At 44.2% G+C, this 15,911-nt stretch overlaps 1 protein-coding gene across 1 annotated transcript; it reads right to left on the bottom strand.

The window, feature by feature from the left end:
* Window positions 1–203: 203 nt before the first annotated feature.
* Window positions 204–14,075, bottom strand: SOCS4 (suppressor of cytokine signaling 4). The gene is made up of 2 exons (XM_069738712.1): window positions 13,913–14,075; window positions 204–4,391 (listed from the first exon to the last, which is right to left on the bottom strand). The coding sequence occupies exon 2, from the start codon at window positions 4,332–4,334 to the stop codon at window positions 3,057–3,059; it is 1,278 nt and encodes a 425-aa protein (XP_069594813.1). The 5' UTR covers window positions 4,335–4,391; window positions 13,913–14,075; the 3' UTR covers window positions 204–3,056.
* Window positions 14,076–15,911: the final 1,836 nt, after the last annotated feature.

Below are 15,911 nucleotides of genomic sequence, written 5' to 3'. Positions count from 1 at the left end.
TGTGCACAGGAGTGGCGCTGTTTTTTCAACATGCCTTCATAATGTGGAGATTGTATGTTATAGAATGCAGATATCAGAACTACATTTACAATGTAGAGACCATACTGTGCCTGCAGGAAGAGCAAAGCCTTTACAGCGTCCAGCTAAGGAACACAGCCTGTACACACGCCACAACGCATAATTTGCGAGTCGGACACGTCACATACCATAAACGTTATTTATTTTGATCGGTTTTCAGAAAACTACATTTTGTACACAAGTCTCTGTGAATGCAGCAATGGAGCTCCATGATGAAAGACCACCGTCAGCACTGACCCCAACAGGAGGTCTCCTGTACAGTACTGAGGTATCCAGACACATTAGCGGGTAACACAACAGTGGCAATTCCTGCTCTGGGATCACACCCATCTTATCTTCAGCCCAATCACATATCACAAGATTTCTATTGTGAGTAAACGTCCCTTTAAGTCGGCAGAAAAAAGGTTAATGTAAACTTTAGGAAAAGTGTTTGATGTGAGATTATGGGAAGTCTATAGGGCAGAAAGTGTGAAAGACGTTTGCTTGGATCCAGCTACAAAAGGTTCCACGGCCACGATAATTTATGCTGGGACTTATAGTCCTAAATATATTAAGGTGCAGTCAGTGTGGATGGCGGACAGACAGGTAGCTGGCCTTACGGCATAGAAGGGGTTGCTTTATCTTATTAAATAGGTAAAAACAAGCAACTTTGCAAGTTATCTCTTGTTCTCTAGAATGGACTTAATTCTATAGTTTACTGATCGTTGCCAAGGTTACCGGTCACCTCTGATGTATGGAGCTACGGTTTATGCTATACAGCTTGCAAGTTCTGCTCTGAAGCTTGCTAGATTCGGGCAGCTTTGGTCCCCCGGTACTTTTCCCATGCTGCGTAGGCAAAGCTATCCCTTCTAGCAGCACTAGGGAGCGCTTAATTCGGGACTTTGGCTCAGGTGAAGACAGGACGTAAGGGACCCATGCACTCCTGATTGGAACACAACACTGCTATTCCTTCCAACATGCATGCACACTTTGCCTAAGCATGCACGTATTGTCAGTAGGGACAATTCTAGGCCACTGCGAGACACCTCTAGTGACAGCTTAAACTCACAGAGAAAAAAAAAATTGATCAGGCATTTTGAAATCCAACATTCCTGTTCCTTCAGTTCTCAAAAATCTGCCGTCAGGTAAGGTGGGACACGTCACATACATTAGATCAGGGGTCCCCAACTCCAGTCCTCAAGGCCCACCAACATGTCATGTTTTCAGGATTTCCTTAGTCTTGCCCAGGTAATAATTGCATCACCTGTGCAATGCAAAGGAAATCCTGAAAACATGACCTGTTGGTGGGCCTTGAGGACTGGAGTTGGGGACCTCTGCATTAGATGATTGGTCAATTGCCAGATTTGGCGGACGTCCATCGAATGTGTATGGAAACCTTTTACATGAGAACCATTACATTTCAGGCTCAGTAGTGGTCCCTAGGGTACGGTGTTATGCTCATGTTTTGGCAGCCATGAAATTCAAAAAGTTATTAAAAATTGCCAATAATTGTATCTGTACATGGTGAAGCTATAGGAAGTGGAGCATTTTACCCAGGCCATGGTGCCCAAAGGAACAAAATGGTCCCTCTATCATATATGAGGACATTTCCTACAGGTTGTACAGGGTTAAAAAAAACTATTTTATTCCAAAAACAGCGCCACACTTGTCCATAGGTTGTGTCTGGTATTACGGCGCAGTTCCATAAAATTCAATTTGACTAAGCTACAACACAAGAGACGACCCGGGACGCTGTTTTTCAAGGGAAGCGGATATATTTTTCTAATTAGGGATAGGGATTAAATAAATCCACAGAAACTAGCAAATAAAATAATCCCATCCTCCACCCTAGATCTAACTGACTTGTAACAGACACTATCTTAGGAAATGTGAGCATACCGCCGGCTGTGAGTGCATGCTGGGAGTTGTAGTTTGACAACAGCTGGAGGGCCATAGCTTTTAGAACTCTGCTTTAGGAGATCATCTTTTGAAATGAGAGACCACTTTGTTGACTATATCTACATGTGTACAGCTTTACATTAATGCCCTGTATTAGTGCCAGACTGGTAGGTGCAGGACCCTAGGCATCAATGATCCCCTCCGCCCACAGTCCTTAGCATGGAGCTTGCAAACTACAGAGGAGTATGGGATCGATACTCCTTATGTGGGAAATCACTAATGCGGCATGTCAATAAGTGGTTAAACAGGCTAAAGGGGGCCATGTACATTGACAGAGCTGGTAGCGATCTCTTTTGATTCTCCATACACATGTATGATCAGTTCAGCAGAGTGTGCATGTATCTTCAAGGGTAGAGATTAGCCATAGCTAGACAGCCCTGCCAGGTGCTTATCTCCCCTTAAAATTCATCATACCCGACCTGTTTTGTTTTTTTCATCAGAGGCCTCCCTTCCATCCATACACATGACTTAGTCGACCTGTCCGGCAGGTTCCACTGACATTCATCTTTATAACGCAGTCATTTTGGAGGGCAGTACTAGATAGCATAGTGATTAATGGGTTAAAAGAAATCCCTACATGATGGGATTTACAGCAATAGTTCTAATATATCTTTAAAACAGCTGGAAAGTAATTTTTTCCTGACACAGAGCTCCAAATCCCCTGCACAGACCCAGCTTAAATGATACATTTGTGACATTCAGCAGTCACCACTAGAGGGAGCTCACTGTATACTGCTTTATTATTAAATTTTATGTATAAAATGTCTGCAGTTAGCTCCCTCTAGTGGTGAAATCATATCTTTTTAACTCGACACTGGAGATTTGGGGCTTTGTATCAGAAAAAAAATACAGCTGCACTATAAATATAATCTGTCATTTATTAGATAATTTGGAAGCTAAGGACACATTAGAAAATCTCATTTCTAAAATACTAAAGCTTTGCGGCTAAGGAAGCATCAATGCACGGGGAGAAGGGGGGTCACAAACTTTGATGAGTGAGTGAAACAGCAATAAAAAAAAGGTATAAATAAGTCAAGTTGTCACTTGTGGTGCCGCTCGGGTATGTCAACACGGCGGACCCGCACTTTAGACTTGTAATGATATTCCTTCAGGTACAGTTTCATGGATGAAGGGATGGGGAGGGCGTCAATGCCGTCGTAGTTTGTGGAGCCGCAGATGACGGTTCTGCATATGTGCTGGAGGGAAAAGGGGAATGTCCTGTGCAAAGGGCTGGAGAGAAGCGGCTCGAAGAACATACAAGAGCTGGGGTCTTTGTAATGCTCCAACAGACCCGTGACGTTGGGTGCGTGGAACACGCACGGATCATGGGCGTCAAAGCTGAAGTTATGGTTCCACTGCTCAATCCTGGCGTGGAGGGAGCGGCTATAACGCCTAAAACTGACGGAAAACAGGTAGTCTTCCTGTGCCGAGTCCCGTAGTAAAAATGTCCCCTCCGGCTTTCCTTCTAATAAGGCCTCTGCTGCATACCTGTCCATAACTCCCCAGTAACACGGGTTATTATTGATCTGGAACAGATCGGGCACCAGACAATGGACGTAATCTATCTGGGTGTGATACTTAGGGGGAGTCGCAGCCTGAAAGATCTCATCGTCCGGATCCCACCTGGGCTTATTCCTCTTTCGAGAACTTGTACAAAGTGTGAGGACTTCATCGTCTGAGTCAATGTCACTGTCCTCCTTACTGCCCCGCAAGGCTTTGGTGGTGACCGATTCTACCATATTAACCTCACAAGACAGGATCTGTCCCTCCGATAACATGTCCTCCTGCCCATCGGCCATGGCTAGGGGTTCCACCTGAGGAGCGTCTTTCACCACATACTGGGTGTGTGGTTGACTTACGGGGGCTGTGTGTCTTTTGATGAAATGCCACCTGTAGGCGAGGTCCGACTTAGGGGGGAAGGGGCACTTGTCCAGCATCAACTCACTTATATGAATTTTCCTTTTGGAAGACAATACGGATTGGTGACGGCTGCTGCACGTCTTTATGGGAAAGCATTGCCCGACAGCATCTTGTAGCTTCTGCTTCAAAGACCGACCCAAGAGCTTATGTCCACAAGAGTGGTCTAGATCAAGTTCTATGGAGGAACAGCTGTGCGTCCTCTCTTGGCTCTGTGGAGACCCCTCTGCCTTGTCCATAGAGCAGCCAGCACCCCCATCAGCCAAGTGGCCGCTTTTATTCGACCAGGAAAGCTTCTTCCCACTCCAGACATATCCATCTTTCCGGTCTGCACTGCGACTACGGCTGCTCTTCGGTCTGACGTCAAGATCGCCCAGCTTCTCCTCGATGTTTTCAGCCATGGTTAACCCTCTGGATGATGGCGATGTTCACGCCTTTTCCTGGATTCCCAGCAGGATCTGCATATTGAATAGAGTAACAGATTTAGACAAGAAGTTTATTTTATTTGCACTCGGATTTCTTCACAATATTCAAGATCTCTGCTTACACTCAGAAGTAGCAAACTACGTCCACAGCAAGGCTGAGCTGAAAGCAGGATACAGGTGTATCTGGCATGGACCACCTCTGAGAGGACCACCTCTGTGAGAGGACCGCATCAGCAGGGGGCAAAGCAGCAAGCTGATACAATGCGTCAGGCTGCAGTCACAATGCTTTTACTTGATACAACTGTACCCATTTCTTAGCTGAGAACAGGATTTGCTTTAGGTTTTCAGCCTCAAAACATAAGCAGAAGAATTCCAGTTCATTCACGTAAAGCAGAAATTATAAAAATGGCAAAGCATTTTTAAAAAAATTATAAAAAGTTGTAAAACTTTTCATTTATTAACCTAAAACCAGAAATTCTTTAACAACAATGTGCAAGTGAATCAGACTCCTTCTCAAGACTGATAAATGGGACCTTGTAGAAGGACAGACAAGGTTGAGGCACAATAAGAGTCTGGCCTCCAGTGGTCGGGGCAAGGTTAGGGTTCCATAATGGACGCTGCACCTTTACAATGTTTTATGGCTCTGATTTTGGGTCACCAGTCAGGGCAGTCTTGCATCTTGGACCCCTAAACTACTCACAGCATACCTACAGCGTGCGCCCACTGTCTACAAATCCCATCAAACACGATATCTGTTAATAAAAAATAATGACTACTTCTGATCAAAGTCAAATAACGGAGAAGTGAGGGCTCCCGCCCAGGAAAGCACCTTCACTAACATTATATTAGTAATATCAACCACAGAGGAAGCTGAAAAGGGAAGCACAAAATAATTCCACAGCTCCTAAACCTCCAGCGCCGCGTGGAGATGACTCACGGGTCATCCCATGGAGAAATAAAAAAGCCAAAACATTATATACCGGGTTCTACAGGGTTTCCACAAAACTTCCCATCACACAGGCTCCAGCAATAACCTCATGTATATAACAAAACATTCTGTTCTTGCCTTAGAAAAGCTGCAATCTGTTGATATTTACAAGTAATTTCCCCTACAAGGGTTATTAAACATTGTGGATTGGTCACTATTTCACCCACTTCGATCCTAGCAGTGCTTTACAGTAGACTATAATACAACTTTTGTCCAAGTAAGCATGGTGTGATCGTGGTGTCAACCAGGGCTGTGGAGTCAGAGTTGGACTCGTGGAGTCGGCGCTAAATTTTGTGGAGGCGGTGTCATGGAAATTTCAGAGGTTTGGCTTACTGACTCCACAGCCCTAGTCAACCATACAGTATTAAAGGGAGCCTGTCACTCATATAAACATTCATGGGATTTAGCCAATATATCATCCCTGTAGTAGAGTCTTTGCTTGCTTAGGTTTTCAGAATACGTCTTTTATTTCTTAGGCAAATGAGAGAGCTTCGGTGCTCCTGTGGTGTGGCCAAGACTCAATACACCCTTCCAAACTTCTTAATCACCATACTGCACTCCTCTGCTTATGTGGACTGACAGCGCTCACGGGCTCCTCTCCTCATTTACCCTTTGTTACATGTCCAGTGAGCAAGCAGCAGCTAAAGACAGGAGAGAGGGATGAGAGCGCACCTGCACTGACACTGTGCACCCTCTGCACAGTGTCAGTGCACAAATGCAGGGCCAGGGGATTCAGTCCAGGGAGCACTTAGTCTTGGCAAGTGAGTGCTGTCGGCGTCAAGGGGAAGTATGACGCATGCCGACTGAGTGGGGCTGTCATGCCAAAAACCAGAAACAGATAGAATGGCATGACAGGGGCATAACAATGTACTTGGCCATGCCAAGGGTGCACCTAAGACATAAAATGCATTTAAAAAAAAAAAAACTAAGCAAGTAAAAACTACATTACAGGGATGAGTTTAATCGGGGCTAAGTCCCCAATATGATCAAGTTTTGGTAGTGACAGGCGCCCTTTAAATATGCAGAAAATTGTAATTATAATGTCCTCCGTCGAGTCAGACATTGCAAGACACCTAGAGCACTGGTGCACGGCCATGATGCATGCTAGCATTGCAAGGAAAGGTCCATTGGGGATTAAACTAATACAATTGCAAAACCTAAATTAACGCAAAGAAAAAACGTAAAGAAATCTGCAGCAGTAAATGTCATTGCACAAAACGAGCTGATTCGCTACAAAATTTACTCTTGGTATTGGGAAGGGTCAAGTCTGCAAAATCACAGTGCCACCGAAAAAGGAACTGGAGACCCCCATTTTACTGCTCACCAGCAATCATATCACCTAGACATTGAAATGACAAGAACGCTCTCGGATGTTCTCCATCAGCAGTGATCTCTGCCTCATAAGTCCAGACAAGCACACAGCAAGACAATGGCGAGGGGGAAAAGACCTTGGAAAGAAGGGGGCAATGTACACAAGCAATAAATGCTGCCACAGTCTAACACTAACCGTTTCCGCAGCTGCACAGCGAGGGACGCCTGGGACGGTTCTCTGAATGCAGAGCAGCTTGTGAATGACTCCAGAGCCCATTCAGAAAATGTTCTGCAGAGCTGCCATCACCAGCTCCAGTCACCGGCACAATTCACTCACAGAACAGTCAGCTTTTCTGCTGACTTCATGCAAGAGAGAATGTGCAGGGAATGTCAATGACGCCGCCTGATGAATGACAGTCGGCAAATCTATGGATTTCTACATGATGCTGATTTATAGGTACAGTACACCTGGTTGCAGGGCCGTGGGAGGTGGAGGGTTCTTCTGCTGGCCCACCCTCTACTAAGAAACATCGTAAGGAAAAAAAAAGGCCTTATGCAAAAAATGACCTTTCCATGTGGCCATTGGAGTGAACATTGCACATGCATGAGCCAGGTCGACCAATGTAAGAGACTGTATTAACAATATAGTAGACACAGGTTAAAGGGATTGTCCTGTCCATCGTATTGGATTACCGTACATTTGCTGATACTCTCATGGTGGCAATGCCTCCGGCCGACCAGGTATTTATATATGGGTGTCCTGACTCTACCCATAGCAGATATAAAGAAAGATAAGGCATACTGAGTTTCAATATGTCCTATCTTTTGGCTTTCAAGTAAGACAAGTCCCTGTCAGGTGTTTTGCCTCTCTCCCTATTGATAACACATCCAGTCTTGGCCAAGCTGTGCATATGGGGGAGGTTAGGAGGAATAGCTGTGTACACTGCTTGGACCAAGGCTTTCTCTGGTGCACAGGTACAGTGCACCTGCACTATTCTAATATATACCCTGTATGTAGATGACTACTTTTTCTTAATACTGAGAACTAGAATAAATTATACTGACACATACAACCTAACTGTATGCAAAAAAGACAAACTGTTGGCATACGATTATGCACAGCATGCCCATAAACAAGCATGAAGCCAAATATCTAGTGTAGACTGGCGAACAGTCACTATCGGGAGGAGGAGGCTCCCCTATAGAGATAAGCAGCACCCCTATAGAGATAAGAGCCCCTTATAGAGATGAGAGCCCCCTATAGAGATGAGCGGCACCCCTAAGGAGATAAGCAGCACCCCCAGAGAGATAAGCGGCACTCCCTATAGAGATAAGCGACACCCCTATAGAGATAAGCGGCACCCCTACAGAGATAAGCGGCACCCCTACAGAGATAAGCGGCACCCCTATAGAGATGAGCGGCACCCCTACAGAGATAAGCGTCACCCCTACAGAGATAAGCGGCACCCCTATAGAGATAAGTGGCACCTCTATAGAGATAAGCGGCACCCCTATAGAGATAAGCAGCACCCCTAAAGAGATAAGCGGCACCCCTATAGAGATAAGCGGCACCCCTATAGAGATAAGCGGCACCTCTATAGAGATAAGCGGCACCCCTATAGAGATAAGTGGCACCCCTATAGAGATAAGCGGCACCCCTACAGAGATAAGCGGCACCCCTACAGAGATAAGCGGCACCCCTATAGAGATAAGTGGCACCCCCTACAGAGATAAGCGGCACCCCTACAGAGATAAGCAGCACCCCTATAGAGATAAACACCACTGCTATAGAGATAAGCGGCGCCCCTATAGAGGTAAGCGGCACCCCCATAGAGATAAGCGGCACAATACTGTCTGGCAGCAGACCATCTCCCCCTATTAAAATATCACTTGATTTCGGCAAAGGGATGGTGTCGGTAGGACTAAGGCCTAACAGAAAGCAGCTGTAAAATTGGAAAAGCTGATTCAGAGTCCCGGCCATGGACATGATTTAATGCAGGAAATCATGACCCATAAAACGCAGCGAGGGGACATGAAACAGACTCCGGCTGTGAAGCAATGAGACAATTGTAGGATGCTCAGCGTGAACATGGAGAAAGCTGCACATAGTCAATGGCTGCTGATACTGAGCCCAGAAGAAGCTCACGGTATGGCCGAAAGAAAGCGCTGCACCCTACAGATGATATCTAGCAGATTCAGGAATGTTTGGACAGGTTTCTGGAAGAAATCAGCCATGCTTTTGTAATCCATTCACAGAATGTATGACCAGAGGTCATGAGAACAGGGGTCGTGCACAAGCAACCTCTGCTCCATTCACTTCTATGGGAGTATGTTAGCGGTAGTGCACATGCACTGTAAATGTAGCGGTTGTCACTAGTGATGGGTGATAAGGTGTTATCCTGCTCCGGTAGTAACCGAATGACTTCGGTGTGCTCGTAAAATATGTTTGAGTCCCCGCGCCTGCATGTTTCGTGTCTGTTCGACAGCCGCAACACATGCAAGGATTGCCTAACCAAAGTATTTTTCAGCACGCTCGGATAACACCTTACCAGATCACGGTCGCACATCAACAGTGGTCCCACGGGCACTATGGTGCCATTCACTCAGGGGCCACAGTTCATGAGATTGGTGCTAGTCCAGGCTACCTACAATTAGGGCCAGAAATATTTGGACAGTGACACAATTTTCGCGAGTTGGGCTCTGCATGCCACCACATTGGATTTGAAATGAAACCTCTACAACAGAATTCAAGTGCAGATTGTAACGTTTAATTTGAAGGGTTGAACAAAAATATCTGATAGAAAATGTAGGAATTGTACACATTTCTTTACAAACACTCCACATTTTAGGAGGTCAAAAGTAATTGGACAAATAAACATAACCCAAACAAAATATTTTTATTTTCAATATTTTGTTGCAAATCCTTTGGAGGCAATCACTGCCTTAAGTCTGGAACCCATGGACATCACCAAACGCTGGGTTTCCTCCTTCTTAATGCTTTGCCAGGCCTTTACAGCCGCAGCCTTCAGGTCTTGCTTGTTTGTGGGTCTTTCCGTCTTAAGTCTGGATTTGAGCAAGTGAAATGCATGCTCAATTGGGTTTAGATCTGGAGATTAACTTGGCCATTGCAGAATGTTCCACTTTTTGGCACTCATGAACTCCTGGGTAGCTTTGGCTGTATGCTTGGGGTCATTGTCCATCTGTACTATGAAGCGCCGTCCAATCAACTTTGCAGCATTTGGCTGAATCTGGGCTGAAAGTATATCCCGGTACACTTCAGAATTCATCCGGCTACTCTTGTCTGCTCTTATGTCATCAATAAACACAAGTGACCCAGTGCCATTGAAAGCCATGCATGCCCATGCCATCACGTTGCCTCCACCATGTTTTACAGAGGATGTGGTGTGCCTTGGATCATGTGCCGTTCCCTTTCTTCTCCAAACTTTTTTCTTCCCATCATTCTGGTACAGGTTGATCTTTGTCTCATCTGTCCATAGAATACTTTTCCAGAACTGAGCTGGCTTCTTGAGGTGTTTTTCTGCAAATTTAACTCTGGCCTGTCTATTTTTGGTATTGATGAATGGTTTGCATCTAGATGTGAACCCTTTGTATTTACTGTCATGGAGTCTTCTCTTTACTGTTGACTTAGAGACAGATACACCTACTTCACTGAGAGTGTTCTGGACTTCAGTTGATGTTGTGAACGGGTTCTTCTTCACCAAATTAAGTATGCGGCGATCATCCACCACTGTTGTCATCCGTGGACGCCCAGGCCTTTTTGAGTTCCCAAGCTCACCAGTCAATTCCTTTTTTCTCAGAATGTACCCAACTGTTGATTTTGCTACTCCAAGCATGTCTGCTATCTCTCTGATGGATTTTTTCTTTTTTTTCAGCCTCAGGATGTTCTGCTTCACCTCAATTGAGAGTTCCTTTGACCGCATGTTGTCTGCTCACAGCAACAGCTTCCAAATGCAAAACCACACACCTGGAATCCACCCCTGACCTTTTAACTACTTCATTGATTACAGGTTAACGAGGGAGACGCCTTCAGAGTTAATTGCAGCCCTTAGAGTCCATTGTCCAATTACTTTTGGTCCCTTGAAAAAGAGGACGCTATGCATTACAGAGCTATGATTCCTAAACCCTTTCTCCGATTTGGATGTGGAAACTATCATATTGCAGCTGGGAGTGTGCACTTTCAGCCCATATTACATATATAAATGTATTTCTGAACATGTTTTTGTAAACAGCTAAAATAACAAAACTTGTGTCACTGTCCAAATATTTCTGGCCCTAACTGTACATGAGCTGTTATACTTCCCTGCACAGCCGCTATCTGGCAGCGCCTATCTTGTCGGGAGGCCCCAACGTTATATTACGTATTTATTATGACTGGGTAGGACCCCTTTAAGGATTATGTTCTGATACTATGGGAACATAACTCCGGCCGAGACTCCATGCACAAAGACATAGAACGGATCTATCTTGTAAATGGACAGTTACGTACCGGAAAACCCCCGCAGTGCAACCTCCGCGCCCGTACAGTGTCTACAATTAGGAGTTCACCGTAAATTATTCATCAGCGACTTCCGCTGCCATTGCTGTAAGTGACAGAAAGTCTGGCACCTGTGGTTCCTCTAGAGCAGGGGTCCCCAACTCCAGTCCTCAAGGCCCACCAACAGGTCATGTTTTCAGGATTTCCTTTGCATTGCACAGGTGATGCAATTATTACCTGGGCAAGACTAAGGAAATCCTGAAAACATGACATGTTGGTGGGCCTTGAGGACTGGAGTTGGGGACCCCTGCTCTAGAGAACATTTAGTGGTCGGCGCTGTTACTTACACAGCGTGCAGTCACTGTCAAACTCATCGTAAAGGCAAATTCTAACCTAAATTGCTCTATTATATAATTGTCAGATGACCCATTAACAAAAAAAAAATGCAAAAATAATAAATGTACATCCACAAAATACCCCAGGAGCTGCTCAATTACAGATTCAGGCCATGTTCACACAGTGCGTTTTTTACCGCGGAACCGCGGCGGTTTTGCCGCTGCGGTTCCGCAGCTGTTTTCCATGCAGGGTACAGTACACTGTACCCTATGGAAAACAGGACACACTGTGCACATGGTCCGGAAATTGTAAAAAAAAAGACGCGCTGAATAGCTCCCGGAAAAAAGAAGGAGCATGTCAATTCTTTTTCCGGAGCCGCAGCGGTTCTGCACCCATAGACCTCCATTGTGAGGTCCAAACCGCAGTAAAACCCGCAGATCAAAAATATATCTGCGGGTTTTACTGCGGTTTGATGTGCAGAACCGCTGCAGCAGGAAGTGCGGGGAGCGGGCGGAAGTGCGTGGGCGGAGTGTGGCTGCCCCCCCCGTGTTCCGATCCCGCCCCCCCGTGCTCCGATGCCCCCCCCCCGTGCTCTGATGCCCCCCCCGTGCCCTAATCTCCCCCCCTTATACTCACCCGGCGTCCCGGTGTCCGTCCGGCCGTCTTCTCCCTGGGCGCCGCCATCTTGCAAAATGGCGGGCGCATGCGCAGTGCGCCCGCCGAATCTGCCGGCCGGCAGATTCGTTCCAAAGTGCATTTTGATCACTGAGATATAACCTATCTCAGTGATCAAAATAAAAAAATAGTAAATGACACCCCCCCCACTTTGTCACCCCCATAGGTAGGGACAATAAAAAAAATAAAGAATTTTTTTTTTTTCACTAAGGTTAGAATAGGGGTAGGGGTAGGGTTAGGGGTAGGGTTAGGGGTAGGGTTAGGGGTAGGGTTAGGGGTAGGGTTAGGGTTAGGGGTAGGGTTAGGGGTAGGGTTAGGGGTAGGGTTGGGGTTAGGGGTAGGGTTAGGGGTAGGGGTAGGGTTAGGGTATTTTCAGCCATTTTAACCCTAAAAAAATTCCTAGAAAACACACAGACTCTGGCTAGAAAACTGCATCAAAAAAACGCATCAAAAAACGCATCAAAAACGGACCAAAAAAGGACCAAAAAAAGGACCTGCGTTTTCTGCCAAGAGCTGCAGTTTTTTAAAAAACAGTCAGGAAAAAAAAAGGATGGAAATCCTGAACGTGTGAACATACCCTCACTGGGTGAGCGGGAGAACAAAAACATTTACAAAAAAAAAATAAAACAAAAGCTGCACTATGACTCCATATTTGCAGATAATCTCACATCTTGGGACTTGACAAAGACCTCCGGGTCGAAACGTTGCTGCTACATGGCCCAATAAAGTTTGCATTTTGGAATACTACACCCGGATGGAGCGCTGGTCTTTTGTTTCTTTTTGGACTATGTGGATGATCCAGGAAGGTTCCCTGGATGTGGACCGGGCGCCCCAATAAGTGAGTGCTGTCAGTCTTCTTTTTCTATCTTGGGACTATTTGATAATCCCTTAGGTCAATGTATCTTTACAATCAGTTTGGAAAGTCCCTCAATGAGGTAATGGTCATTTATCTCCGTGTCCGGGGATAGTTTGGTACAAAATACAGTAGAGGATGGTTTGAAAAAAAATGTAACAAAATTAAAAAAAAAAAAAAAAAATTATATATATATATATATATATATATATATATATATATATATATATATATATATATATACACAGTATATATATATATATATATATACACTGTATATATATTTATAGAGATACAGAAATATATTTATGCATTTTTATATTTATTAAATATATATACGTGATTCTAAATAAATATAAAAATAATAAATAGATTAAATAAATCCAATTAAAATAATATGTTACCTATGTTACTATCGCAACCCCCAAAATATTATTCTTGTACACAAATCGCATTTAGAATTCGTTTATTTCTTACAGAAAATACAAAATAAAAACAGAAAACAATAAAATCCTGCGACCAGTGCTAACACAAATAATAACATTACAAATGGTAATTTATAAGGGTTGTAACGGTTATAACAATCTAATAAAAATAATTAGGAAAACGTAGGCAATTTCTAAATATGGCGGAAAGTGTCAGAGTTATAAAGACACAAATAATTCAGATATAAATAGGTTGTTAGATGATTACGAGCCACCGGCGCTGATGGCACAGGACGCAGATTACACTTTGGACCCCCAATACCCTCTGTGCCCCTATATCTGGCGGTGGGGCTGTAATATGGGGGATCACAATGTACAGAACCAGGGCAGGAAGAGCCCAGAGCTGGGAACACACCTATCCTGTGCCCCAGAAGCAGTGAAGCCCCTACATATGCCCTGTGCCCCTCTCACCTTCTATCTGGGTCCCAGCACTGGATCCAATCCGCTGCTATGAGGCCAGAAGAACAAAGGAAAGAAGATGTGAGAAGAGGAGCAGCAGCAGCAGCAGCAGCAGGCAGGGAGCAGCCACAGAGCCCAGCAAGCAGCAGCCATTTCCTGTACACACAACTACATTACCCAGACTCAGTCTCAGGCAGCCCACAGCTCCCAGAATGCAATTCGAGCTCTGAGACCTTTTTTTTTTTTAACTCCTTAGTTGCTCTTTTTTATTCATATTATTTACTTACTTTACTGTTTTTGTCTTCATTGTATGTTATCGCTATAACAAAGTGATCAAACAGAAAAGATAGACTGCAAAAAAGAAATCGCAGCACACACTATTTTCTTGCATATATGAGATGAGACTTATCCATTCAAATCTATGAATGCGTAAAAGAACAAGCAATCAGATTCCGCACAGATCATCAGTGCAGCATCCAATTTTAATGAATAGATTTCTATTATAAACCCAGGAAACTGTATTTGATCATGTACATTTTGTAATGTAGCTGTATGAAAACGGACGTCACACGGATGAAAATCGAATTATATTTAGTTGACGCCATATACTGATATTCCATAGAAAAAGAGATGAGATCGATTATAGCTATACTCATGGCCGAAAGTGTTGACTCCCTTCAAATTGGTCCAGTAGATGAAGTGTTTCTCCCAGAAAAATACCGCAATTACACATGGTTTGTTATACACGGTTTTGTGGACAGATGAGACCACGATAGAGCTTTTTGGTCAAGCACATCATTCTACTGTTTACTGAAAAAGGAATCAGGCCTACAAGTAAAAGAACACAGTACCTACAGTCAGATATGGTGGAGGTTCAGAGATGTTTAGGGGTTGATTTGCTGCCTCTGGCACTGGTTGCCATGACTGTGTCCAAGGCATCATGAAATCTGAAGATCACCAAAGCATTTTTGGTGGCAATGTAGTGTCAAGTGTCAGAAAGCTGGGTTTGTGTCTTAGGTCATGGATCTTCCAGCAGAACAATGACCCCAAACATAAGAAGCCCCCAGAAATGGATGGAAACAAAGGGCTGGAGCTTTCTGAAGTGGTCAGCAATGCATCCGGATCTAAATCCCATTGATCACCTGTGGAAAGATCTTCAAATTGATGTTGGGAGAGCACGTCTTCAGATGTGAGACTCCGGGAGCAGTTTGTAAAAGAAGAGAGTGGTGCAAGAAGCTTGTGGATGGTTATAGGAAGTGACTGATTGCAGTTATTTATTCCAAAGGGTGTGCACATGTTCAGTATTTTACCTCAGTATTTGTAAGCCAAAACCAGGAGTGGGTGATAAATGCAGAAGTGGTGCATATGTTTCCATTATACTTTCCCTCTGATTGTTCCACTCCTGGTTTTGACTTACAGATACTGATGTAAAATACTGAATGTGTGAACATGGCCTAAGTGTGAAAATCACATATGAATGACTGGTCACATGATGACGACTACTCAAACCGCTTGGGGTGTGTTGCGGGTGCCAAACTGAATTCTTGCCCCAGTGCAGATATCGCAGACAAGACAGCTCTATTTAGATAAATTAAATTAAAAACAGAAGAGAGATTAGATAAAAGACAAATATGAGATAGATAGAAATACTGATATTTGAAAAGAAATTAGATAGGTAAGATTGTTATAAGATAAGGACAGAGATAAGACAGAGGGCAGGGCAGATGAGAATTAGGTGGATAGGTGATAGATATGAGTGATAGATAGATAATACGAGGGGCATTCATTAAAGATTTTCCCTGACCCACTTCCTGTTGGCTAAGAGCAATGAACCTTGGCATAGTTATTAGTCCTTCTCTACATAGGTGCCACCTAGGGACACACATTTCTCCCATCTCTATCTGTAAACACCTCGCTTGTAGAAGTCAACAGGTTGCTCCAAAAGCCACTTTGTGACTTCAGAGATCAGAGTCTCATCATCTGGAAAATGCTTGCCCTTTAAAAATAACAT

This window comes from Ranitomeya imitator, chromosome 1 (genome assembly GCF_032444005.1).
Source record: "Ranitomeya imitator isolate aRanImi1 chromosome 1, aRanImi1.pri, whole genome shotgun sequence".
In the NCBI taxonomy this organism is placed as follows: Eukaryota; Metazoa; Chordata; class Amphibia; order Anura; family Dendrobatidae; genus Ranitomeya; species Ranitomeya imitator.
Note: the sequence above shows the minus strand (reverse complement) of the source record. Positions and strands in the feature narration are given on the sequence as shown.